The following is a 27,267-nucleotide window of genomic DNA, read 5'->3' as shown; positions in this document are numbered from 1 at the left end:
TATAGGTACAGCCACAGGAGGGGCAGCAAAAGAGAATTCCAGCGAAGGTTGCTCCACACAGAGAGACAGGTAAGAAATTCCTTTCTAACTAATCCTTCTCCCCTTAGAAAACCTCTTCTTACAATCCAGATTATTTTGCATAGAAAGGTTTTGAGGCACTTAGTGCCATGTTCTGGTTGACTGGATAGGGCTGGGGATAGGTTGGACTGGCTGAGCTTGGAGGTCTCTTCCAACCTGCTTGATTCCATGAGAAGTGCATATGGACTGAAGGGAATAGGATGCAATGCAGTGTAGCCTTTCCTCCATTTCTAAACATGAATAACCTTTCCCATCCAAGCCTACTGTTACTTCAGCTTTGTGTCACTCTGGTTTTGCTTGTTAACTTCAGGAATTAGCACAGAATCCCAGTGGCTGTCAAGAGAAACCTGCTTTTGAGCTGTAGCTGCAGTCAGTACAGTCTGATTCATTCCAAACAGTGTCCAAATCACAGAACTGTCCATCTCTGGATGGACTTGGTCCCAGTGCAACTACAGATTCAAAAAGGCACGAGGTACCTGATCAAGAGGAACAACTGAACCATAATCTGCAGGCTTCTTCCATCCCTGCAAGATCAAATTCCACCACTCTCCTGCTTCAGTGGCATCTATGCCAACCCCCCACCAGGCACATCCATACTCTGCCCAGTTAACCCTGACCATGCACTTTCAGCCTCAGTAACACATCTGAAGCATGGGTAGCTACAGAGGCACTTCTGCAGTCAGTGCTCTCATGGAAGAGTTTCATAGAATCACAGAATCAGGCAGGGTTGGAAGGGACCACAAGGAGCAGACAGTTCCAACTCCCCTGCCATGCCCAGGGACACCCTACCCTAGAGCAGGCTGCACACAGCCTCAGCCAGCCTGGCCTCAAACACCTCCAGCCATGGGGCCTCAACCACCTCCCTGGGCAACCCATTCCAGCCTCTCACCACTCTCCTGCTCAACAACCTCTTCCTCACCTCCAGCCTCACTCTCCCCACCTCCAGCTTTGCTCCATTTCCCCCAGTCCTGTCACTCCCTCATAGCCTAAAAAGTCCCTCCCCAGCTTTTTTGTAGCCCCCTTCAGATCCTGGAAGGCCACAAGAAGGTCACCTGGGAGCCTCCTCTGCTCCAGCCTGCACAGCCCCAACTCTTTCAGTCTGTGCTCACAGCAGAGCTGCTGCAGCCTCTGAGCATCCTCCTGGCCCTGCTCTGGACACACTCCAGCATCTCCACAGCCCTCTTGTAATGGGGGCTCCAGAACTGGATGCAGTACTCCAGGTGGGGACTCAGCAGAGCACAGCAGAGGAGGAGAATCCCCTCCCTGGCCCTGCTGGCCACACTTCTGCTGCTGCAGCCCAGGCTCTGCTTGGCTCTCTGGGCTGCAAGTGCACACTGCTGGCTCCTGTTGAGCTTCTCCTCCAGCAGCACCCCCAAGTCCCTCTCCTCAGGGCTGCTCTCCAGCCACTCACTGCCCAGCCTGGATTTGTGCTTGGCATTGACTCGACTCAGCTGCAGGACCTTGCACTTGATCTTGTTGAACCTCCTGAGCTTGGCTTGTGCCCACCTCTGCAGCCTGCCCAGGTCCCTCTGGATGGATCCCTGCCCTCCAGCCTGGCTGCTGCACCACTCAGCTTGGTATCATCAGCAATTTTTCTGCCAGCTGCTTCTTAAAGAGCAAAAGGCCACTTCCATGTACTTCAGTTCCTCAGGTGATATAGAGAGGAAAAAAAGCCATGGATTTGAAAGGACATCTTTAGAGACAATCAGATTATTTTCCTTCCCATTTATAAGGCTGTGATTAATGGCTAATTTCTGCAGCACAGCTTAGGCCTTCTGACTTCAGTTAGTAGAAAGAGGCAGAAAAAAAGAAATCTTTCCACTAAAATACTAATCAAATTTGCTAATTACATGGAGCTTCCAAGCAGAATCTTGTTCCTCTTTCATCATGGATATTTTGCAGGGATTCTTGAGACAGTTACATTTAGAGTTGTTCCCTAACCACAACTGTTACTTAATTTGGGTACATAGTGGTCCTGCTGACAACATGCATCACCCAAACCACATTTTCATAGAATCACAGAAACAAACTAGGTTGGAAGAGAGCTCCAAGCTCAGCCAGTCCAACCTAGCACCCAGCCCTGGCCAATCAACCAGACCATGGCACTAAGTGCCCCAGCCAGGCTTGGCTTCAACACCTCCAGGCCACAGGACTCCACCACCTCCCTGGGCAGCCCATTCCAATGCCAATCACTCTCTCTGACAAACAACTTCCTAACAACATCCAGCCTAGACCTGCCCTGCCACAACTTCACACTGTGTCCCCTTGTTCTGTTGCTGCTTGCCTGGCAGCAGAGCCCAACCCCACCTGGCTACAGCCTCCCTGCAGGCAGTTGTAGACAGCAATGAGCTCTGCCCTGAGCCTCCTCTGCTGCAGGCTGCACACCCCCAGCTCCCTCAGCCTCTCCTCACAGGGCTCTGCTCCAGGCCCCTCCCCAGCCTTGCTGCCTTTCTCTGGACACCTTCCAGCACCTCAGCATCTCTCTTGAATTGAGGAGCCCAGAACTGGACACAGCACTCAAGGGGTGGCCTGAGCAGTGCTGAGCACAGGGGCAGAAGAACCTCCCTTGTCCTGCTGGCCACACTGCTCCTGAGCCAGCCCAGGATGCCATTGGCTCTCTTGGCCACTTGGGCACTGCTGCCTCATCTTCAGCTCCTCTCTGCCTGGCTGCTCTCAGCCACTCTGGCCCCAGCCTGTAGTGCTGCTTGGGGTTGTTGTGGCCAAAGTGCAGAACCCTGGACTTGGCCTTCTTCAGTCTCATCCCACTGGCCTCTGCCCACCCATCCAGCCTGGCCAGGTCCCTCTGCAGGGCTCTCCTACCCTCCAACAGCTCCACAGCTGCTCCTAGCTTGGTGTCATCTGCAGACTTAATGATGCTGGACTCAATCCTCTGCTTAAGATCATCAATAAAGCTATTGCACAGGACTGGTCCCATCACTGTTCTTTGAGGAACAGCACCAGTGACTGCTGCCAACTGGTTAATAGCACCAATAACAATTTATAGGATGCCTTTCCCTCTCCTACCTTTTTTAGTGAAGAAAATGAATTAGATGTAGAGAGGAAAAGGTAAAGCACACCCAAATGAAGAGACTCACTTTGATTTGGAAGTTAAAGGAGAAAAGTTTAGCAAAAAACAAAAGGTATTTGAAGTAGGGGAGTCACAAAGAGGTATGGGGAAGGGAAAACAAGATACAAAACATATACATACACAACCAGCTGGATGGCAAAGGGTTTGTCCACCTCATGCACTGGTGGCCACATGGTAGACCAAAGGGCAGCAAGAAGAGGAGGGTGGTGCTGGCAGGCAGGGAAGCAGGGAGAGAAAGCACAGAAGAGTCAGACCCTCTGTTTTTATAGGGGCCAGACAGGCACTGGGAGTGGGCTTACACCTGGAGTAAGGCTCAGACCCACCCCCGGGGAGGAGTCAGGAAGACCTGGGGTCAGGGTCAAGGAGGTTAACCCTTTGCAAGCACCCACCCACTGCTCTCTGCCTGCCAGCACCAGTCCACTCTTCAGGTGTCATAAAATCCAGTCAATGCATCCTGTTGATGCCAGACACCTTCTTTTCCTTGGCATCAGCTCCCACCCAGGCCCCATGGCTGGAGGTGTTTGAGGCCAGGCTGGCTGAGGCTGTGTGCAGCCTGCTCTAGGGTAGGGTGTCCCTGGGCATGGCAGGGGGGTTGGAACTGGCTGCTCCTTGTGGTCCCTTCCAACCCTGACTGATTTGATGATTCTGTGATTCTATGTGTGGCTTGACACAGATTCTAGGAGGATTTGCTCCCAACCCTCCAGTTGTCACAAATTCTTTGAGGAATAATTTGAAGCACACTACTGCAGTTGAGTTTAGCAGCCTGTCACTTCTAAATCAAATCTGATGTCTTTCCTTGCTCACAGAATATCATTATTTCTATACTCATCACATCTATTGTATCCAGCTCTGGGCTCCTCAATTCAAGAGAGATGTTGAGGTGCTGGAAGGTGCCCAGAGAAGGGCAATGAAGCTGGTGAGGGGCCTGGAGCAGAGTCCTGTGAGGAGAGGCTGAGGGAGCTGGGGGTGTGCAGCCTGCAGCAGAGGAGGCTCAGGGCAGAGCTCATTGCTGTCTGCAACTACCTGAAGGGAGGCTGTAGCCAGGTGGGGTTGGGCTCTGCTGCCAGGCAAGCAGCAACAGAAGAAGGGGACACAGTGTGAAGCTGTGGCAGGGGAGGTCTAGGCTGGGTGGTAGGAGGAAGTTGTTGTCAGAGAGAGTGATTGGCATTGGAATGGGCTGCCCAGGGAGGTGGTGGAGTTGGTGTCCGTGGAGGTGTTGAAGCCAAGCCTGGCTGGGGCACTTAGTGCCATGGTCTGGTTGATTGGCCAGGGCTGGGTGCTAGGTTGGACTGAATGAGCTTGGAGGTCTCTTCCAACCTGGTTGATTCTTTTCTATTCTATTCTATTCTATTCTATTCTATTCTATTCTATTCTATTCTATTCTATTCTATCCTATCTCGTGTCAAGCCATCAGAGTTTGAGGCAAAGTCTTAGGCAGCACACTCAGGCTTCACAGTGCCTTCAGGGCTCCTGTGAGAACTGGAAGATGAGCACACTGCCTCAGCTCCTCTGGTTTGTTCCACTCGGACTAGGCAGTATTAAATGACCTCTCCTGCAAGTGATTACCTGGTGGCACATTCACATTGTCAGTGGGTGTATGCCTGAGTATCCCACGCTTCTGTTGGACCTCATAATGCTTGCATTCCTATCTTCACACAGAATCCCACAATGCCAGGAGCTGGAAGGGACCTCAAAAGCTCATCCAGCCCAACTCCCCTGCCAGAGCAGGAGCACCTGTACCAGATCATGCAGAAAAACATCCAGGCAGGTCTTGAGTATCTCCAGAGAGAGAGACTCCACAATACCCCATGGCAGCCTGTTTCAGTGTTCTGTCACCCTCACAGGCAAAAAAACTCTTCCTCACATATACATGGAACTTCCTATGCCTCAGCTTCCTCCCATTGCTCCTTCTGCTGTCACTGGGCATCACCCAGCAGAGCCTGGCTCCAGCCTCCTGGCACTCACCTTTGCACATTTGTAAACACTGATGAGGTCACCTCTCAGTCTCTTCCTCTCCAAGCTAAAGAGCCCCAGCTCCCTCAGTCTCTCCACATAAGGAAGATGTTCCACTCCCTTAATCATCTTTGTGGCTCTGCCCTGGCCTCTCTTAAGCAGTTCCCTGTGCCCCTTGAACTGATAGGCCCAGAAATGGACACAGTATTCCATACACAGCCTCACCAGGGCAGAGTAGAAGGGGAAGAGAACCTCTCTTGACCTACTGACCACGGCTGTTCTAATACACCCCAGGATGCCATAAGAGCACCTTGCTGGCTCCTGATCAACCTTCCATCCCCTAGGACCTGTTTTCTCCTTACCCAAGTCTCACATATAATAAATCCCTCTGCTAGCTCCTCTTCATAACAGAATCAAAGAGTAGGTAGTTAGGATCCAAGTCCTTTCTGACCTAAACCATTCTGTGATCCTATGCCTAGGGAAGCTTACTTACAGGTATCTTCTCCATTCCCTCTGTTAGAGATGACTTCTGCCCTCCAGCCTCGAGAATGCAAAGTGACCAAAGAACCCCAGCAGACCTATGGATTCTGCCTGCGTGTTGAGGAAGACACCGCAGGGCATCTGATCCGGAACGTGGAGAAGAACAGTCCAGCTGAAAAAGCAGGCTTGAAGGATGGAGACAGAGTCCTCAGGGTTAATGGTGTCTTTGTAAACAAGGAGGAACACGTGCAGGTACCTCTCTGCTTTGTCTGTATGATGGTTTGGGTGTTATCCACCCCCCACGCTTTGGAAAATCACCCAGATTAGACTCAGGTGGCTCTGGGAGTTGAATGAAGCTTTACACTTACAGCTTAGCACAATGCACAAGCAGGTGTTTGCAATCTAGACAGCTAGAGACAGGAACAGACAAGGTAAAGGTGATACAGAAACACAACAGCCCTGCCACAAACCAGAGTGCCCAGGAGGGGCTCCCAAACACCCTTACACCTTCTCCCACCCTTCTTCCTTATCCCAGAGTTTGCCTTACATGCAAGGTGAGCTGTGAAGATTGGCGAGGTGGGTTAGAAGGATTAGTTACACAGCAAAGGCTCCCAAAATCCCAGAAACCAGAGTCCCCATGAGGAGCTCCCAACCACCCTCCCACCTTCCTCCCAATCCTCTTCCTTATCCCATAGCTTGCCTTACATGCAAGGTGAGCTGTGAGGATTGGCAAAGGGGTTTAGAAGGATTAGTTACACAGCAAAGGCTCCCAAAATCCCAGAAACCAGAGTCCCCATGAGGGGCTCCCAACCACCCTCCCACCTTCCTCCCACTCCTCTTCCTTATCCCATAGTTTGCCTTACATGCAAGGCGAGCTGTGAGGATTGGCAAAGGGGTTTAGAAGGATTAGTTACACAGCAAAGGCTCCAGAAATGACAGAAACCAGAGAGCCCAGGAGGAGCTCCCAACCACCCTCCCACCTTCCTCCCATCCCTCTTCCTTATCCCATAGCTTGCCTTACATGCAAGGCGAGCTGTGAGGATTGGCAAGGGGGTTTAGAAGGAATAGTTACACAGCAAAGGCTCCCAAAATCCCAGAAACCAGAGTGCCCAGGAGGGGCTCCCAACCACCCTTCCACCTTCCTCCCATCCCTCTTCCTTATCCCATAGCTTGCCTTACATGCAAGGCGAGCTGTGAGGATTGGCAAGGGGGTTTAGAAGGATTAGTTACACAGCAAAGGCTCCAGAAATGCCAGAAACCAGAGAGCCCAGGAGGGGCTCCCAACCACCCTCCCACCTTCCTCCCATCCCTCTTCCTTATCCCATAACTTGCCTTACATGCAAGGCGAGCTGTGAGGATTGGCAAGGGGGTTTAGAAGGATTAGTTACACAGCAAAGGCTCCAGAAATGCCAGAAACCAGAGAGCCCAGGAGGGGCTCCCAACCACCCTTCCACCTTCCTCCCACCTCTCTGTTCTGAGGTATCCAGTGCTCATATGAGTGAGCTGCATGGTTGTTTTTCTCTTGTGACTTGAAATCTGATCTTCAAGGGTGGAGAACCAAATGATGAACTTGAGCAACACAGCAGAGTTGGCTGAGGTGCTGAAACAATTTAACTAGCCTGTAGTTGACTTTTGGACTATGTTGGAATGCCATGAGAAAAAGAAAGGCAGGAAGCAACCTGTTGACCAAATAAATTGTTCTCATGATACAGGCTACACCACTGTAGCCAAAAGGTGGATGGGTGATGTGGGTTAGAAACTTCCCCCCCCCTGTGATGGTTTGGGAGTTACCTGCCCCCAACTCTTATGAAATCACCCAGACTAGAGTCAACCAGCTGGGAGTTAAGGAATGAAGCTTTGTATCACAGTGTCACAGTATCACCAAGGTTGGAAGAGACCTCACAGATCATCAAGTCCAACCCTTTAGCACAGAGCTCAAGGCCAGACCATGGCACCAAGTGCCACGTCCAGTCCTGCCTTGAACAGCTCCAGGGACGGCGACTCCACCACCTCCCCGGGCAGCCCATTCCAGTGTCCAATGACTCTCTCAGGGAAGAACTTTCTCCTCACCTCCAGCCTAAATCTCCCCTGGCACAGCCTGAGGCTGTGTCCTCTTGTTCTGGTGCTGGCCACCTGAGAGAAGAGAGCAACCTCCTCCTGGCCACAACCACCCCTCAGGTAGTTGCAGACAGCAATAAGGTCTCCCCTGAGCCTCCTCTTCTCCAGGCTAACCAATCCCAGCTCCCTCAGCCTCTCCTCGTAGGGCTGTGCTCAAGGCCTCTCACCAGCCTCGTCGCCCTTCTCTGGACACGCTCAAGCCTCTCAATGTCCCTCCTAAACTGGGGGGCCCAGAACTGAACACAGCACTCAAGGTGTGGTCTGACCAGTGCAGAGTACAGGGGCAGAATGACCTCCCTGCTCCTGCTGACCACACCATTCCTGATGCAGGCCAGGATGCCACTGGCTCTCTTGGCCACCTGGGCACACTGCTGGCTCATGTTCAGGTGGGTATCAATCAGCATCCCCAGATCCCTCTCTGTCTGGCTGCTCTCCAGCCACTCCGACCCCAGCCTGTATCTCTGCATGGGGCTGTTGTGGCCAAAGTGCAGCACCCTGCACTTGGAGCTATTGAACCCCATCCCCTTGGACTCTGCCCATCTGTCCAGGCGGGTTTATTCACAGCTTAGCACAAGAGACAAGCAGAGAGTTACACTATTTACAGCTACAGACAGGCATAGACAAGTTAAAGGTAATACAGAAACACAACAGCCCTGCCAGACACCAGAGTGCCCAGGAGGGGCTCCCAACCACCCTGCCACCTCCTCCCCACCCCTCTACCTTATCCCAGACTTTGACTTGCATTCAAGGCAGTTTGGAGGGTCAGCCAAGAGGATTAGGAAGCAGAAGGATTAGTCACACAGATGGCAGGTTAGAGAGAGAGAAGTTCATGCAGCCCAAAGAGACAGAGACCAACTCCCTTATTTATACTTATGCTCTTGTTCTTCTCCATCTCAGCAAGCCTATGAGAGCAGCAGACATCACCAGTGCTTCCTTTTCACAGCCTAGCATCTGATTCTTCTCACCAAGATCTCCCAGCTAGGCTCAAACCAGCACAGGCTGGTATACAGACCATTTCCAGTTACCCAGACCCACTGCCACTGTGTGGAGCTTTCCCCTCTAGTTTGTTATGGCATCTTAGGCTAGGAAATCCTGCCTGTATCTCCCTCTACCGTTCATTATCCACCACACACATGAAAGGTCTTTGAGACATCTCTGTAGTGCATGAGCAGAGGGATAAGACAACAAAAACAGACAGTACAACCACTCCTGGGTTGACTCTGCACCTCTTAGGTCATAGAGTCACAGAATGCCACAGATCACAGGCTCACAGGATGTTAGGGGTTGGAAGGGACCCAAGGAGATCACTGAGTCCAACCCCCCCTGCCAGAGCAGGACAATCCTAACACAGATCACAAAGGAACACATCCAGACAGGCCTTGAAAGCCTCCAGAGAAGGAGACTCCACAACCTCTCTGGGCAGCCTGTGCCAGTGCTCTGGGACCCTCACAGTCAAGAAGTTCCCCTTGTACTGAGCTGGAACCTCCTGTGCTGCAGCTTACACCCATTGTTGCTTGTCCTATCCCAGGCAGCAGTGAGCAGAGCCTGTCCCCCCCCTCCTGGCAGCCCTCAGATACTTATAAACATTTATCCAACCCCCTCTCAGTCTTCTCTTCTGCAGACTAAGCAGCCCCAGGGCCCTCAGCCTCTCCTCATCAGCCATGCCCTCCAGTCCCCTCATCATCCTCATAGCCCTCTGCTGGACCCTCTCCAGCAGATCCCTGTCCCTCTTCAACTGGGGAGCCCAAAACTGAAGGCAGTACTCAAGATGAAGTCTCAGCAGGGCAGAGCAGAGGGGCAGGAGAACCTCCCTTGCTCTGCTGGACACACTCCTCCTAATACACCCCAGGATGCCATTGGCCTTCTTGGCCACAAGGGCACATTGCTGTGCCATGGGTAACTTGTTAGCCACCAGCACCCCCAGGTCCCTCTCCACAGGGCTGCTCTCCAGCAGTCACCTCCCAGCCTGTACTGCTGCAGTTTATTATCCCTCCCCAGGTGCAGGACTCTGCACTTGGCCTTGTTGAACCTCATCTGGTTCCTCTGTGCCCAGCTCTCAGTCTGCCCAGGGCTCTCTGGATGGCAGCACAGCCTGCAGCTGTCTCAGCCAAGCCTCCCAGCTTGGTGTCATCAGCAGACTTGCTGAGCAGACTCTGTCTGTCTGTTCTCTCATCCATGTCATTGATGAAGATGTTGAACAGGACTGGCCCCAGCACTGATCCCTGGGGGACACCATGGGTCACAGTTCTCCAGCTGGACCTGGCACCATTGATCACCACCCTCTGAACTCTCTCTTGCAACCAGTTCCTAATCCACTTCTTCCTGAGCTTGCTCACTAAAATATCATGGGAGATGGTGTCAAAGGCATTGCTAAGGTCAAGGTAGACTACATTGACCAGGGGCTGGAAGTGACCTCATAAGATCATCTGGTCCAGCCACCGTGCTAGGGGAGGATCACCCAGAGCAGATCACACTGGAATGCATCCAGATGGTTCTGGAATATCTCCATAGAGGGAGACTCCACAACCCCCCTGGGCAGCCTGTGCCAGTGCTCTGTCACCCTCACAGGCAAAAAGTTCTTCCTCAGGTTCACATGACTGAAAAGCATCCAGGAAGAAAGGGACCTGGGGGTACTGATAGACAGTAGGCTGAAGATGAGGCAGCAGTGTGCCCAGGTGGGCAGCAGAGCCAATGGCATCCTGGGCTGGCTCAGGAGCAGTGTGGCCAGCAGGACAAGGGAGGTTCTTCTGCCCCTGGGCTCAGCACTGCTCAGGCCACCCCTTGAGTGCTGTGTCCAGTTCTGGGCCCCTCAATTCAAGAGAGATGTTGAGGTGCTGGAAGGTGTCCAGAGAAGGGCAACGAAGCTGGTGAGGGGCCTGGAGCACAAACCCTATGAGAAAAGGCTGAGGGAGCTGGGGGTGTGCAGCCTGCAGAAGAGGAGGCTCAGGGCAGAGCTCATTGCTGTCTACAACTACCTGAAGGGAGGCTGTAGCCAGGTGGGGGTGGCCTCTTCTCCCAGGCAACCAGCAACAGAACAAGGGCACACAGTCTCAAGCTGTGGCAGGGCAGGTCTAGGCTGGATGTTGTTAGGAAGTTGTTGTCAGAGAGAGTGATTGGCATTGGAATGGGCTGCCCAGGGAGGTGGTGGAGTCACTGTCCCTGGAGGTCTTCAAGCAAAGCCTGGCTGGGGCACTTAGTGCCATGGTCTAGTTGACTGGCTAGGGCTGGGTGCTAGGTTGGACTGGCTGAGCTTGGAGGTCTCTTCCAACCTGGTTGATTCTATGATTCTATGAACCTCCTTTGCCTCAATCACTCCATCACCCTCTTGGCATTTCACATTTTGTCCACTACAGGTGGTGGAGATTATCAAAAGCTGTGGAAATTCTATTGTACTTCTTGTTCTGGATGAAGTCTCCTACGAAAAGGCAGAGAAGGAGGGAGTGAACTTGGAGGAGCTGGGTCAAAAGGTACCACCGGGACAGCAGCAGGCCCTGCAGTCCCCAGCCCCCACGGCCAATGGAGCAATCAGCGCAGTCCCACAGCCCCGGCTCTGCTACCTAGTGAAGGAGGAGAAAGGCTATGGCTTCTCTCTGAAAAGCACAGAAGGTGAGAGCCTGGGGAGAAGAGGTGGCACAAGTGGCAGCAAGTCCAGAGGCAAGGTGGGGGGAAATGGGGACACACACAAGCTGTTCTTGCTAAGAGAAAGTGAGAAACAGCAAGACCAGTCAAGACCTCAAGCCAGTTTCTGTGCAGCATATGCACTGAACAGTTTTCACAGAGCACACTTCTTATGGGGTGGAAAAAAGATGGGTGGAGGGGGGAAAAGGGGGTAAATAGAGTAAGCAATTTTTCACTTGTTATTTCAGCCACCTTAACCACAGGAGACTGCACTTTCTCCCACTGCAAAACCAATCCTGCAGTTTGAATACCAAATATACACTCAGAAAGCCACATCGTACTGTTCTGTTCCTCCAAATCACAGAATCAGGCAGGGTTGGAAGGGACCACAAGGAGCAGACAGCTCCAAGTCCTCTGCCATGGGAAGGGACATCCTACCCTAGACCAGGCTGGCCACAGCCTCAGCCAGCCTGGCCTCAAACACCTCCAGCCATGGGGCCTCAACCCCCTCCCTGGCAACCCATTCCAGCCTCTCACCACTCTCCTGCTCAACAACTTCCTCCTCACCTCCAGCCTCACTCTCCCCACCTCCAGCTTTGCTCCATTTCCTGCCAGCCCTGCCACTCCCTCACAGCCTCAAAAGTCCCTCCCCAACTTTTTTGTAGCCCACTTCAGATCCTGGAAGGCCACAAGAAGGTCACCTGGGAGCCTCCTCTGCTCCAGCCTGTACAGCCCCAACTCTTTCAGTCTGTGCTCACAGCAGAGCTGCTGCAGCCTCTGAGCATCCTCCTGGCCCTGCTCTGGACACAATCCAGCATCTCCACATCCCTCTTGTAATGGGGGCTCCAGAACTGGATGCCCCTAAAAAATCAACCCCAGGAACCAACACACAAGGTTCTAGACAGCTTTAAGCATCATTTTCCCTGCTTTGCAGGTTATTTAAAGGGATTTTTAATCCCTTCAACAGATGCCTTCCTTCCAAGGTCAGTCAACAGAGCAAGGAAGCTTTCTGTGAAGCATTGCCTCTAAAAAGGGTTTTTGGAATGCAATGTCAATATAACCAGAAGACCAAACATGGAAAGCTTCCAAACACAGGACATTATTCCTTTGTACACAACAATAAAAGCAGTTCCTCACTTAAATTGCAGGGAGAGGATAGGAATCAAATCTCTTCCAGCTATTTGAATGGAGCCCTTTTGACTCTTTTGGTAGAGAAATGTAAGACTGTGTGAGCTGCAGTGAACAAATGCCTCCTTCCCTTACAGAAGTGATTTTTGCAAGAGAGAATATGAGCTAGAGGTGTGTCTGCATGGAAGGCTTGTGTAGTCTGCACATAAACAGAGACCAAAAGTCTCTATGACAGTGGCTGGAGAGTTGCCAGGAAGAAAGGGACCTGGGGGTGCTGAAGATGAGGCAGCAGTGCCCAGGTGGGCAGCAGAGCCAATGGCATCCTGGGCTGGCTCAGGAGCAGTGTGGGCAGCAGGACAAGGGAGGTTCTTCTCAGCCTGTGCTCAGCACTGCTCAGGCCACACCTGGAGTGCTGTGTCCAGTTCTGGGCTCCTCAATTCAAGAGAGATGCTGAGGTGCTGGAAGGTGTTGAGAGAAGGGCAGCAAGGGTGGGGAGGGGCCTGGAGCAGAGCCCTGTGAGGAGAGGCTGAGGGAGCTGGGGGTGTGCAGCCTGCAGAAGAGGAGGCTCAGGGCAGAGCTCATTGCTGTCTACAGCTCCCTGAAAGGGAGGCTGTAGCCAGGTGGGGTTGGGCTCTGCTGCTAGGCAAGCAGCAACAGAACAAGGGGACACAGTCTGAAGTTGTGCCAGGGGAGGTCTAGGCTGGATGTTAGGAGGAAGTTGTTGTCAGAGAGAGTGATTGGCATTGGAATGGGCTGCCCAGGGAGGTGGTGGAGTTGACGTCCCTGGAGGTGTTGAAGCCAAGCCTGGCTGGGGCACTTAGTGCCTTGATCTAGTTGGTGAAAGGGCCCAATGGATTTGGGTTCAGTTTAAACATGATCAAGAACAAGCCTGGGCTGTTCATCAATGAGGTACTAATCATAGAATCATAGAATCAACCAGGTTGGAAGAGACCTCCAAGATCATCCAGATTGCCTTCCCTGGAGGTGTTCAAGCAAAGCCTGGATGAGGCACTTAGTGCCATGGTCTGGTTGATTGGATAGGGCTGGGTGCTAGGCTGGACTGGATGATCTTAGAGGTCTCTTCCAACCTGCTTGATTCTATGATTCTATGGGCATCGGTGCTGAGTTTCCTTTAACACTACCTTCAAGCATACTTCAGTCACTTCCCCTGTGTAACGAAGTTTCCACTCATTTCAGGACAGAGGGGGTTGTTCCTAGTGGAGCTTTCATCAGAAGGAGCAGCTGCAAAGGCTGGTGTCCAAAATAACGACCGCCTGGTGGAAGTCAATGGGCAAAACGTGGAAGACAACACGCACGAGGAGGTGGTGGAAAAGGTATTGCTCTGTGTGCTCATCTGTTCTCCCTGCTTCTGGCCCATGGTCACTGCAGTCCATCTGGGTTACTCTGAAGGCAGCCCTGCTGCATTGGAATGCCCCACAGCAAATCTTGGGAGCTACTGTTTGCATAGAATGGGTTAGGTTGGAAGGGACCTCAAGGATCAGCCACTTCCAAATGCCTTGTCGTAGGCAGGGATGCTTCCCACTAGAACAGGTAGCTCAAGGACTCATCCAACTTTGCCTTCAACACATCCAGGGAGGTGGTGGAGCACAGAAGCACCCAACGTGATCTTTGATCACGTTGGGTGCTTCTGTGCTCCACCACCTCCCTGGGCAATCTGTGCCAGTGTCTCACCACCCTCAACCTGTGCCAGTGTCTTACCACCCTCAACCTGTGCCAGTGTCTCACCACCCTCAACATGTGCCAGTGTCTTACCACCCTCAACCTGTGCCAGTGTCTCACCACCCTCAACCTGTGCCAGTGTCTTACCACCCTCAACCTGTGCCAGTGTCTCACCACCCTCAACCTGTGCCAGTGTCTTACCACCCTCACTGCAAAGAACCCTTTCCTAACCATAGAATCACAGAATCGACCAGGTTGGAAGAGACCTCCAAGCTCATCTAGTCCAACCTATCAACCAACCCTAGCCAGTCAACTAGACCATGGCACTTGACACCTCCACATGCCTTGAACACCTCCGGGGAGGTTGTGGAGCACAGAGGCTCCAACTCAACACAAAGGGGAACTTCTTAACTGGAAGGGTCCCAGAGCACTGGAATGGGCTTCCCAGAGAGGTTGTGGAGTTTCCTTCTCTGGAGCCTTTCAAGGTCTGTCTGGATGTGTTCCTCTGTGATCTGAGCTAGACTATGTGGTCCTGCTCTGGCAGGGGGGGTTAGACTCGATGATCTCCTTGGGTGTCTTCCAACCCCTAACATTCTGTGAGCCTGTGAAATGCAAACATTTTACTGGAAGGAAGGTGGTGGAGTTATTGTCCCTGGAGATGTTGAAGCAAAGCCTGTCTGTGGCACTTAGTGCCATGGTCTGGTTGATTGGCCAGGGCTGGGTGCTAGGTTGGGCTGGGTGAGCTTGGAGGTCTCTTCCAACCTGGCTGATTCTATGATCCTGTGATTATTTGTCACTGTAATATTGACACAGATGGCATAGTGTGTCTCTGTTGCAGGGTTCCACAACTAGATAATCCAAGCACCTTCTACCAAGGCTTACTGGAGTCCATTGGCACTGTGTGCCACCCTAACACTCTGTAGCTAAGTGCCTAGACATCATAGAGTCATAGAGTGGTTCAGGTTGGAAAGGACTTCAAAGCTCATCCAGTACCAACCCCCTGCCATAGGCAGGGCCACCTCCCACTAGAACAGGTCACTCAAGGCCTCATCAGAACCACAGCATGTAGAAAGTTTCCTCAGAGATGTGCTGGAATTTACATGCCTGAGATGTTGTCATAGTCCAGATTTCTGACTGGAGGGAAACAACCTCAAGCCAACCACTTACAGTCTATATTTAATGACTATTTTATCAACCACACCCACACACCACTACTGACCATACAATTGTATCTGTTGGAAAAGACCTTTAAGACCATCAAGTACCACTGTGTATCAGCACAGCAGTGTAAGAGGTTACCAAAGCATCTGCAATCCCTACATGCTGGTGGGGTGACATCTGAGACTGCGAATGTGCTGTTGCTGTAAATGTGTGTGCTAGTTTGAAGCAGGCTAGAATGCTTTGGTGAGAAGAACTACATCACAGGCTGTGAAAGGAAAACAAGGGTGATGTCTACTTCACTCATAGGCTTGCTGAGAGGTATAACAAGTATCAAAACACAGATTACTCACTTCTCCTGCTGGGGAGCTCCAAGCTGCATCTCTCTCTAACCTCACCCTCCATTTCTCTGACTAACCCACTTTGCTTCCTAACCCCCTGGCCGAACCTCCATTCTTCCTTGGGACTGGGGTAAGGTTGAGAGGGGTAGGGGGAAGGTGCAGGGGTGGTTCAGAGCCCTTCCTGGGGACTCAGGTTTCTGGCAGGGCTGTTGTGTTTCTGTATTACCTTTTACCTTGTCTATTTATGTCTATGTATGTATGTACTGTAACTATCTGCTTGTATATTGTGCTAGCTGTAAATATAAGCTTCATTCAATTTCCAGAGCTGGCTGAGTCTAGGCTGGGTGATTTCCTAAGTGTGGGGAGGCAGGGAACACCCAAACCATCACAATGTGCTACTATCTGAGGCTGTCTATGTGCTACTGCAGGTAAAGAAGTCTGAAAATCGTGTTGTGTTTCTCCTTTCAAACAAAGAAACAGACCACTACTACAAGAGCCAGAAGATGGTGCTGAGCAAAGAGAGTGCCAACCTAAAACTGCTGCCCCTCAAACCACGACTTGTTGACATCCAGAGAGGAGAAAATGGTTATGGCTTCTACCTGCGGATGGAACGGAACACTGGTGGTAAGCACCAAGCTAACACAGACCATGGCTTTGCTATGTACTTCCTCCCTGAGTGAGGTCTGCAGATCTCTTTAACACATTTAAAGAATTAAATGTGGAATCATAGAATCAACCAGGTTGGAAGAGACCTCCAAGCTCAGCCAGTCCAACCTAGCACCCAGCCCTATCCAGTCAACCAGACCATGGCACTAAGTGCCCCAGCCAGGATTTGCTCGAACACCTCCAGGGACACCGACTTCACCACCTCCCTGGGCAGCCCATTCCAATGCCAATCACTCTCTCTGACAACAACTTCCTCACAACATCCAGCCTAGACCTCCCCTGCCACAACTTCAGACTGTGTCCCCTTGTTCTATTGCTGCTTGCCTGGCAGTAGAGCCCAACCCCACCTGGCTACAGCCTCCCTTCAGGTAGTTGTAGACAGCAATGAGGTCCATGACCATGGCACTAAGTGCCTCATGCAGGCTCTTCTTGAATACCTCCAGGGATGGCAACTCCACCACCTCTCTGGGCAGCCCATTACAATGCCAATCACCCTCTCTGGCAACAACTTCCTCCTGAGGGGTTCATGCCTGGCTCAGGAGCAGTGTGGGCAGCAGGACAAGGGAGGTTCTTCTGCCCCTGTGCTCAGTACTGCTCAGGCCACACCTGGAGTGCTGTGTCCAGTTCTGGGCTCCTCCATTGCAGAGAGATGTTGAGGTGCTGGAAGGTGTCCAGAGAAGGGCAGCAAGGCTGAGGAGTAGCCTGGAGCACAGCCCTGTGAGGAGAGGCTGAGGGAGCTGGGGGTGTGCAGCCTGCAGCAGAGGAGGCTCATGGCAGAGCTCACTGCTGCCTGCAGCTGCCTGCAGGGAGGCTGTAGCCAGGTGGGGTTGGGCTCTGCTGCCAGGCACCCAGCAACAGAACAAGGGGACACAGTCTCATGGTGTGTCAGGGCAGGTCTAGGCTGGATGTTGTTAGGAAGTTGTTGTCAGAGAGAGTGATTGGCATTGGAATGGGCTGCCCTGGGAGGTGGTGGAGTCGCCATCCATGGAGGTATTCAAGCAAAGCCTGGCTGGGGCACTTAGTGCCATGGTCTAGTTGATTGGCCAGGGCTGGGTGCTAGGTTGGACTGGATGAGCTTGGAGCTCTCTTCCAACCTGGCTGACTCTCTGATTCTACATCAAGGAAATGGTCTGAACCTGAAGTGCAACTGTGACATTGAGCCTTTGCCATGCATTCTCATGTCTTTGCACTTACAAAGCATATGCCTTCACTTCCATTTTCTGCCCTTTCTACTCTCAGATCATGTCATCAAGGATGTTGACTCTGGGAGCCCAGCAGCCAAGGCAGGTCTGAAAGACAACGACATCTTAGTGGCTGTCAATGGTGAGCAAGTAGCTGGACTGGACCATGAAAGTGTAGTGGGAAAAATCAAGCAATCTGAGGTAAAAACCACGCTGCTGGTGGTGGATCATGAGACCAACGCCATGTACAAACTGGTAAGGAAATGCAAACTACTGCTGGCCTTTGATAGCTTGGCACAGGAGCATCTGCAGCAACTGCAGCAACAGACAGTCTGCTGACAGGCACTCCTTCAGTCTGCAGGAGCTGGCTAAGCTGCACCCACAGTGTGGCAGCTGCTGTGGAGGCAGGGAATTAATGGCTGAGTCAGGAATATATAGAAAAGTGGAGTTATTTTATTTTCCCCAAAACCCAGCCCCAAAACTAGACTCAGAAATTAATTTCGTTTCAATGAGCAGATTCAGTTAGGTCGAGAAGGTCTACAAGGGTACCACAGGTAATTTGGGTATTTTGGAAGTCAGAAGTTGGAAAAGGCTGAGCTGTTAAACATAGCATCCTCCACTATTAACCAGGCTGAGCCATTAATGTTTACTCACAGGTGAGTCAGGCTGGCTGAGAGAAAGGGCGCTCCAGCTGCTTGTCCCCTCCTCAGCAGCCGTCCAAGGATCATTAAGGACTATTGAGCCTGCATAAAGGGTGCTAATGGTGGAAGCAGTCCAAAGCTGAGATGGCTCCGTCCCCCAGGAGCTTGCCCTTCGGAGCACCAGGGGACTCCTTCTGCAGGGACTATCCAGGCAGGGGGAGAGAACTCTTAGGCGGGAACCCCAAGGTGGGAAGTCCCCCAATACTTATACTCTTCCTAGACAAAGAGCAGAGTTACCACTGCCTGGGCGCGAAGAGCACAGCCAATGCCCAACCTGATTCTCAGGTGGGCACTGCACGGGCACCCCTCATGCCAGAAGGGCCCCTTGCTCCCCACCTTCACGCCTGCAGGGCAGGGGGGGAGACAGGTCTGTTCGTGCCTTTCCCTCTCCCTTTCAAACCACAGAGGGAGAGGAATTCAGGGGTATACAGGACTCCAGGACAGCAGCTCCCCTCGCAGTTGTGCAGCAAATCACCAAACACCTACACTTGCTGCCTCTTCGAGCTTTCCATAGGGGCTGCTGGAACAATTCTGAACTCAAATGCACCATGAGAAAGGCCAGAAACCCAAGACAGCAAATTCAGAGCTGCACAGCTGTGACAGCTCTACACACACAACGGGATGCACAGTTCTCACAGGCGTACACACACAACAGGCTGCACAGCTGTGACAGGTGTAATACACAACAGGCTGCACAGCTGTGACAGGTGTAATACACAACAGGCTGCACAGCTGTGACAGGTGTACACACACAACAGCCTGCACAGCTGTGACAGCTGTACACACACAATAGGCTGCACAGCTGTGACAGCTGTACACACACAATAGCCTGCACAGCTGTGACAGCTGTACACACACAATAGGCTGCACAGCTGTGACAGCTGTACACACACAATAGGCTGCACAGCTGTGACAGCTGTACACACACAACAGCCTGCACAGCTGTGACAGGTGTACACACACAATAGGCTGCACAGCTGTGACAGCTGTACACACACAATAGGCTGCACAGCTGTGACAGGTGTACACACACAATAGGCTGCACAGCTGTGACAGGTGTACACACACAACAGCCTGCACAGCTGTGACAGGTGTACACACACAACAGCCTGCACAGCTGTGACAGCTGTACACACACAATAGGCTGCACAGCTGTGACAGGTGTACACACACAATAGGCTGCACAGCTGTGACAGCTGTACACACACAACAGCCTGCACAGCTGTGACAGGTGTACACACACAATAGGCTGCACAGCTGTGACAGCTGTACACACACAATAGGCTGCACAGCTGTGACAGCTGTACACACACAACAGCCTGCACAGCTGTGACAGCTGTACACACACAACAGCCTGCACAGCTGTGACAGGTGTACACACAACAGCCTGCACAGCTGTGACAGCTGTACACACACAATAGGCTGCACAGCTGTGACAGCTGTACACACACAACAGGCTGCACAGCTGTGACAGGTGTAATACACAACAGCCTGCACAGCTGTGACAGGTGTACACACAACAGCCTGCACAGCTGTGACAGCTGTACACACACAACAGGCTGCACAGCTGTGACAGCTGTACACACACAACAGCCTGCACAGCTGTGACAGCTGTACACACACAATAGGCTGCACAGCTGTGACAGCTGTACACACACAACAGCCTGCACAGCTGTGACAGCTGTACACACACAATAGGCTGCACAGCTGTGACAGCTGTACACACACAACAGACTGCACAGCTGTGACAGCTGTACACACACAATAGGCTGCACAGCTGTGACAGGTGTACACACACAACAGACTGCACAGCTGTGACAGCTGTACACACACAATAGGCTGCACAGCTGTGACAGCTGTACACACACAACAGACTGCACAGCTGTGACAGCTGTACACACACAATAGGCTGCACAGCTGTGACAGCAGTACACACACAACAGCCTGCACAGCTGTGACAGCTGTACACACACAACAGACTGCACAGCTGTGACAGCTGTACACACACAACAGCCTGCACAGCTGTGACAGGTGTAAACACACAACAGCCTGCACAGCTGTGACAGCTGTACACACACAACAGCCTGCACAGCTGTGACAGGTGTAAACACACAACAGCCTGCACAGCTGTGACAGCTGTACACACACAACAGCCTGCACAGCTGTGACAGGTGTAAACACACAACAGACTACACAGCTCTAATAGGTGTGTACATGCAAATAGGCTGCACAGCTGTGACAGGTGTACACACACAATAGGCTGCACAGCTGTGACAGGTGTACACACACAACAGACTACACAGCTCTAATAGGTGTGTACATGCAAATAGGCTGCACAGCTGTGACAGGTGTACATACACAATAGCCTACATGGCTCTAATAGGTGTATACACACAAGAAGCTACACAGCTGTGATAGGTGTACATATACAATAGCCTACATAACTGAAATAGGGCAAGAGAAGGGATTCTGCCCCTTTGCTCTGCTCTCCTCAGACCCCACCTGGAGTACTGTTTGCAGTTCTGGAGCCCCCAACACAAGAAGGACACAGAACTATTAGAGCCAGTCCAGAGGAGGGCCGTGAGGGTGCTCAGAGGGCTGCAACAGCTCTGCTCTGAGGACAGGCTACAAGAGTTCGGACTCTGCAGCCTGGAGGGGAGAAGGCTTCCAGGAGACCTTAGAGCGGCCTTCCAGTATCTGAAGTGGACCTACAGGAAGGCTGGGGAGGGACTATTGAGAAAGTCTTGTAATGCCAGGACAAGGGGGAATGGGTTTGAACTGGCAGAGGGGAGATTCAAAGTAGATGTTAGGAAAGGGTTCTTTGCAGTGAGGGTGGTGAGACACCGGCACAGGTTGAGGGTGGAGAGACACTGGCACAGGTTGAGGGTGGAGAGACACTGGCACAGGTTGAGGGTGGTGAGAAACTGGCACAGGTTGCCCAGGGAGGTTGTGGAGCACAGAATCACCCAACGTGATCAAAGATCACGTTGGGTGATTCTGTGCTCCACAACCTCCCTGGAGGTGTTCAAGACCAGGTTGGATGAGTCCTTGAGCGACCTGTTCTAGTGGGAGATGTCCCTGCCTATGGCAGGGGGTTGGAAGTGGCTGATCCTTGAGGTCCTTTCCAACCTAAACCATTCTATGATTCCCACTTCACCCAGACTGACACTGTATTTTCCACACTCATAGCAAAGAGGCCTTCACTGCAGCTCAAGTCTGAGCCATCAAGCTTTCATGTTGACTGTGAAATCCTAACCCAGATTTAACAACAGAACATTTATGCTAACTGAGTTTTCCTTGTCACTTTTCAGGCCCAAATTTCCCCCTTCTCATACTACTACAAAACCCAAGATCCAGCTTCAGCTAAAACAGAGGAAAGTGCAGAGTTGCACAGCGAGCAAAAAGTGAAGCACAAGCCAAGAATCTGCAAGATGGTGAAAGGGCCCAGTGGATTTGGCTTCAGTTTAAACATGATCAAGAACAAGCCTGGACTGTTCATCAATGAGGTACTAATGTAGATTGCCTTCCCTGGAGGTGTTGAAGCAAAGCCTGGCTGGGGCACTTAGTGCCATGGTCTGGTTGATTGGCTAGGGCTGGGTGCTAGGTTGGACTGGATGATCTCAGAGGTCTCTTCCAACCTGGTTGATTCTATGATTGATGAATAAGCTCAAGTAATCTATTGGACTGTCTCCTCCCTTCCATCCTGCAAAACACATGCAAGAAAAGACAGAAAAGTCTCTTCTTAGAACCATAAAATTGTCTTGATTGAAAAAGAATCTCAAAATCAACTGCAACCATGATCTAACTTCTGTGCTTTCAGATAAGATCTGTCACTGTTAAAGTCAGGTTGACATTGTAGGACCAAAGTAAAATAAATTAAGGATCAAAACACATTTCTCATCCTGTTAAGATATCTAGAGGGAAGAGGAATCCAACCTTTGCATAATTGTTCCTTTTATCTATGAGGCTAGCATGCTAAAATTCATATTTGCAATCAAAATTCTTGACTGCAGAACACTCTGAGTGTGAGAGACACCTTTGCCTGCCTCAACCTCACCTGCTCTTAATCCCAGAGTCAGCAAAAGTCAAACCCCTTCTGTCTCAGATTATGTCTATGCCTTAGAAACTCATCACTAAGGAAATCATAGAATCAACCAGGTTGAAAGAGACCTCCAAGCTCAGCCAGCCCAACCTAGCACCCACCCCTAGACAATCAACCAGACCATGGCACTAAGTGCCCCAGCCAGGCTTGGCTTCAACACCTCCAGGCACAGAGACTCCACCACCTTCCTGGGCAGCCCATTCCAATGCCAATCACTCTATCTGCCAACAACTTCCTCCTCACATGCAGCCTAGACCTCCCCTGGTACTACTTGACACTGTGTCCCCTTGTTCTGTTGCTGTGATTCTATGATTCTAAGTGTACTAAAGTTAACTGTAAAGTTACTGGACAGGGACCTGCAAGTAAGAGTTTTTTCCCACCTGTCTTCTTAATTCCACCAAGCTCCATTTCTGTAATGAGAGTCAAGATGCATCTTAAGTCTCAAAATGAAGGGTTCCATATTTATTGGCTGGGCCTAGTGCTTCTCCCAACTCACTTCTGCCCCATGTATCTCCCATTCCTAAGGCCTTTCTTGCTGTAAGGGGAGGGCTGGAGCACCTCTCCTATGAGCACAGACTGAAAGAGTTGGGGCTGTTCAGTCTGGAGAAGAAGAAGCTCCCAGGTGACCTTCTTGTGGCCTTCCAGGATCTGAAGAGGGCTACAAAAAAGCTGGGGAGGGACTTTTGAGGCTGTCAGGGAGTGGCAGGACTGGGGGGAATGGAGCAAAGCTGGAGGTGGGGAGAGTGAGGCTGGAGGTGAGGAGGAAGTTGTTGAGCATGAGAGTGGTGAGAGGCTGGCATGGGTTGCCCAGGGAGGGGGTTGAGGCCCCATGGCTGGAGGTGTTTGAGGCCAGGCTGGCTGAGGCTGTGTGCAGCCTGCTCTAGGGTAGGGTGTCCCTGGGCATGGCAGGGGGGTTGGAACTGGCTGCTCCTTGTGCCCCTTCCAACCCTGACTGACTCTATGAAAGCAGCAAGACAACAGTCTTGCTAACCATTAGATGCTGATGCACCTTTCTGAGGTTTCACAGCAGTCTCCCACTTTGAACTTGCACCTGCAGGTACAAAGCCAGGGGCCAGCTGGCGCAGCAGGCGTACAAAACAACGACTTCTTGGTGGAAGTGAACGGGGTGAATGTGACCAACGACTCCTATGACAAAGTGGTGGCAAGAATCCAAGGCAGTGGTGACAGACTAACACTGCTGGTGTGCAGCAAAGATGCTTACACCTACTTCCAAAGCCAGAACATTCCCATCACAGCCTCTATGGCAGATCCAGTCCACGAGAGTTCTGAGCCTCCTGCTTATACGCAAAACCATCTGTCAGAGACAGGAAGAAAGTCACCTGAACCAAGGAAAAGGGTGAGTAACACTGCACTAAGTGCACACTGAGGATCACCTAGGGGATAGGAACTGAACACTGCTCAGCTACCATGAGTCCCTGAGATAGGATTTTTAACATAGAACCACAGAATCATAGAATCAATCAGGTTGGAAGAGAGCTCCAAGCTCAGCCAGCCCATCCTAGCACCCAGCCCTACACAATCAACCAGACCATGGCACTAAGTGCCCCAGCCAGGCTTGGCAAGAACACCTCCAGGCACAGCGACTCCACCACCTCCCTGGGCAGCCCATTCCAATGCCAATCACTCTCTCTGCCAACAACTTCCTACCAACATCCAGCCTAGACCTCCCCTGACACAACTTGAGACTCTGTCCCCTTGTTCTATTGCTGGTTGCCTGGCAGCAGAGCCCAACCCCACCTGGCTACAATGTCCCTTCAGGGAGTTGTAGACAGCAATGAGCTCTGCCCTGAGCCTCCTCTGCTGCAGGCTAAACAACCTCAGCTCCTTCAGCCTCTCCTCACAGGGCTCTGCTCCAGGCCCCTCCTCAGCCTTGCTGCCCTTCTCTGGACACCTTCCAGCATCTCAACATCTCTCTTGAATTGAGGAGCCCAGAACTGGACACAGCACTCAAGGGGTGGCCTGAGCAGTGCTGAGCACAGGGGCAGAAGAACCTCCCTTGTCCTACTGGCCACACTGTTCCTGAGCCAGCCCAGGATGCCATTGGCTCTGCTGCCCACCTGGGCACACTGATGGCTCCTGTTCAGCTACTATCTACCAGTACCCCCATCTCCCTTTCTCCCTGCCTGCTCTCCAGCCACTGTCCCCCCAGCCTGTAGCACCGCTTGGGGTTGTTATGGCCAAACCTGTCAGTCTATGTTACTAAAAGGGAAGCTTGAGACTGTGTCCCCTTGTTCTGTTGTTGGGTGCCTGAGAACTCATTAGCCTTGTCTGCAAATCACAGAATATATCTGATTGAAAGAGACCTCAAAGATTATCCAGTCCAACCTCTGACCCAGCACTGAAGTGTCCACACTAAATCATGCCCCTGTGTGCCACGTCCACATGCTGCTTGAACAACTCCAGGAATGGTGACATCACCAGTGCCCAGGCAGATCATTCCAATGTTTGATAACTCTTTCAGTGAAGAAACATTTTCTAACACCCAGCCTAAACCAGCTTGTAGCCATTTCTTCTAGTCCTGTTGCATGTTCCCTCAGCCTCCTTTCCAGACTAAACAACCCCAACTCCCTCAGATACTACTCACAGCTCATATGCTCCATGTCATATGCCTCACTGCCCTTCTTTGGACACACTCCAGCATCTCAATGCCCTTCCTACAGTAAGGGGCCCACAGCTGGACACAACACTCAAGGTGTGGCCTCACCAGTGCCGAGTACAGGGGGATGATCACCTGCCTCTTACTGCTGGCCACAGTGTTTCTAATACAAGCCAGGATGCCGTTGCATTTCTTGGCCACCTGAGCACACTGCTGACTCATGTACAGTCAACTGCCAATCACTCCCCCCAGGTCCCTCTGCAAGTTGCAGCTTTCCAAACCACACATCTCCATGTCTGTAGCTTGCCATAGGGTTATTGTGACCGAAGTGCAGAACCTGGCACTTGACCTTGTTGAACTTCACACAGTCAGCTTTAGCCCATTGGGCTAACTTGTCCAGGTCCTGCTCTAAAGCTTCCCTACCCTCTAGCCTAATCCATACAGCCACCCAGCCTGGTGTCATCTGCAGACTTACTGAGGATAAGCCACAAGGGCCAGCTCCAAGTCTTTCCCAACGTTTCTAAGTCACCAAGCTGCACTTTGCAGATCTGAAGCTAGCGCTGCTTGTGTGCAAACTCAGCAGATATGGGAATTAAACAACAGCAAACCATCACTGAACAAATTCCTCCCTAAATGTCCCTAACTAAAAAGCATTTGGACAACAAAAAATAAATCACATTTGTTGGCTGCAATCCAAACAAGCACATGAGGAATGTAGGAGTCCTCCTTAACACTGCAGACAGGCTGGGGTCAGAGTGGCTGGAGAGCAGCCAAACAGAAAGGGATCTGGGGGTGCTGATTGATACCCGCCTGAACATGAGCCAGCAGTGTGCCCAGGTGGCCAAGAGAGCCAGTAGCATCCTGGCCTGCATCAGGAATGGTGTGGCCAGCAGGAGCAGGGAGGTCATTCTGCCCCTGTACTCTGCACTGGTTAGACCACACCTTGAGTGCTGTGTTCAGTTCTGGGCCCCCCAGTTTAGGAGGGACATTGAGATGCTTGAGCGTGTCCAGAGAAGGGCAACGAGGCTGGGGAGAGGCCTTGAGCACAGCCCTACGAGGAGAGGCTGAGGGAGCTGGGATTGATTAGCCTGGAGAAGAGGAGGCTCAGGGGTGACCTTATTGCTGTCTACAACTACCTGAGGGGTGGTTGTGGCCAGGAGGAGGTTGCTCTCTTCTCTCAGGTGGCCAGCACCAGAACAAGAGGACATAGCCTCAAGCTATGCCAGAGGAAATTTAGGCTGGAGGTGAGGAGAAAGTTCTTCCCTGAGAGAGTCATTGGACACTGGAATGGGCTGCCCGGGGAGGTGGTGGAGTCGCCGTCCCTGGGGCTGTTCAAGGCAGGATTGGACGTGGCACTTGGTGCCATGGTCTAGCCTTGAGCTCTGTGGTGAAGGGTTGGACTTGATGATCTATGAGGTCTCTTCCAACCTTGGTGATACTGTGATGCTGTGATGCTGTGAAAACTGACCAGAATGTATTTGTTACTCTTCTGCAGGCAAGCTCTTCTTCCTCCTCAAGGTCAGCTGCCTCTACAAAATCAGGCAGTGACAACGATGACACAAGGCTGTGAGGAGACAAAATATGCCAAGAACAAAAGTGAAACCTTACCAATCCTCATTCTTCAATCGTTCTTTGCTACTACACCTCCCAGAACTTGACTATTCCTAACAGAGCCATACATGTAAGGACTGATTTCAGCTGCCTGAAAGAAACGCTTCAGTGTGACTTGCATTCATTTAACAGAAGTGCAAGTGTGCTTCCTTGGCTTTCTGCCTTGTAAAGCAGGCAATTAGTCACTTCTGTAAAAGCTCAACTCACTTAAACATATATAACCAAGTACACTCCAGCAGCAGGCAGAAACCTTTTATAGATTTCTAAGCATCTTTGCCTTTTAAGGATAAGCTCTTCATAAAGAGCAACTGATTTCTGCCCATCTCCCAGGAGAGGCAGTTCTCTCTCTAATCCAAGTCCATCAGCTGTTGCACCAACCTCTGTTGCACCTCCTCTGTGCTATACTTCCAGTAGTAAAACAGCTGTGAAATGCCTTAAGCCAACATCCTCTGTGCATGATGCTCCTCACTCCTGCTAACCTTGCAGGAATTTCCTTCAAACATTAACTTCATAATGTGTAACTCCAGACATTTAAGCACCATTATCTCTCCTCTGCATGCAGTTGTGGATTATGATAGTCAGAACAGTGCACTTGACTGAGTCAGGCAGGTTTGTCTAACTCCCAAGTCATCACTACACTGTCTTGAATGTAATGTAACTGGTTCTGTAAAGCTGCTGCTGTATATTTTGCCTCCTTGCTGTACACTGAAGACAACACAGAAATAAACTGTTTAGAGTGACTACTCT

At 51.5% G+C, this 27,267-nt stretch overlaps 1 protein-coding gene across 1 annotated transcript; it reads left to right on the top strand.

Annotated features, from left to right (window-relative positions):
* Nucleotides 1-31: 31 nt before the first annotated feature.
* Nucleotides 32-27,260, top strand: LOC135180081 (Na(+)/H(+) exchange regulatory cofactor NHE-RF3-like). Its single transcript, XM_064152280.1, has 9 exons — nucleotides 32-69; nucleotides 5,640-5,851; nucleotides 11,071-11,323; nucleotides 13,661-13,797; nucleotides 16,071-16,266; nucleotides 17,548-17,744; nucleotides 21,502-21,696; nucleotides 23,350-23,649; nucleotides 26,405-27,260. Exons 2-9 carry the CDS (start codon nucleotides 5,642-5,644, stop codon nucleotides 26,477-26,479), a joined length of 1,563 nt encoding a protein of 520 aa, XP_064008350.1. The 5' UTR covers nucleotides 32-69; nucleotides 5,640-5,641; the 3' UTR covers nucleotides 26,480-27,260.
* Nucleotides 27,261-27,267: the final 7 nt, after the last annotated feature.

Source organism: Pogoniulus pusillus, chromosome 12 (genome assembly GCF_015220805.1).
Source record: "Pogoniulus pusillus isolate bPogPus1 chromosome 12, bPogPus1.pri, whole genome shotgun sequence".
In the NCBI taxonomy this organism is placed as follows: domain Eukaryota; kingdom Metazoa; phylum Chordata; class Aves; order Piciformes; family Lybiidae; genus Pogoniulus; species Pogoniulus pusillus.
The sequence above is the reverse complement of the archived record's forward strand: the minus strand, read 5'-3'. Positions and strand labels throughout refer to the sequence as shown.

What these genes read in the sequence shown, in the direction of transcription:
- LOC135180081 (XM_064152280.1), top strand. Translation starts at nt 5,642, where the DNA reads ATGACTTCTGCCCTCCAGCCTCGAGAATGCAAAGTGACCAAAGAACCC. An exon ending in ACAAGGAGGAACACGTGCAG is followed by an intron (nt 5,852 to 11,070) that starts GTACCTCTCTGC and finishes TGTCCACTACAG; the next exon opens with GTGGTGGAGATTATCAAAAG. An exon ending in CTGGACTGTTCATCAATGAG is followed by an intron (nt 21,697 to 23,349) that starts GTACTAATGTAG and finishes TTGCACCTGCAG; the next exon opens with GTACAAAGCCAGGGGCCAGC.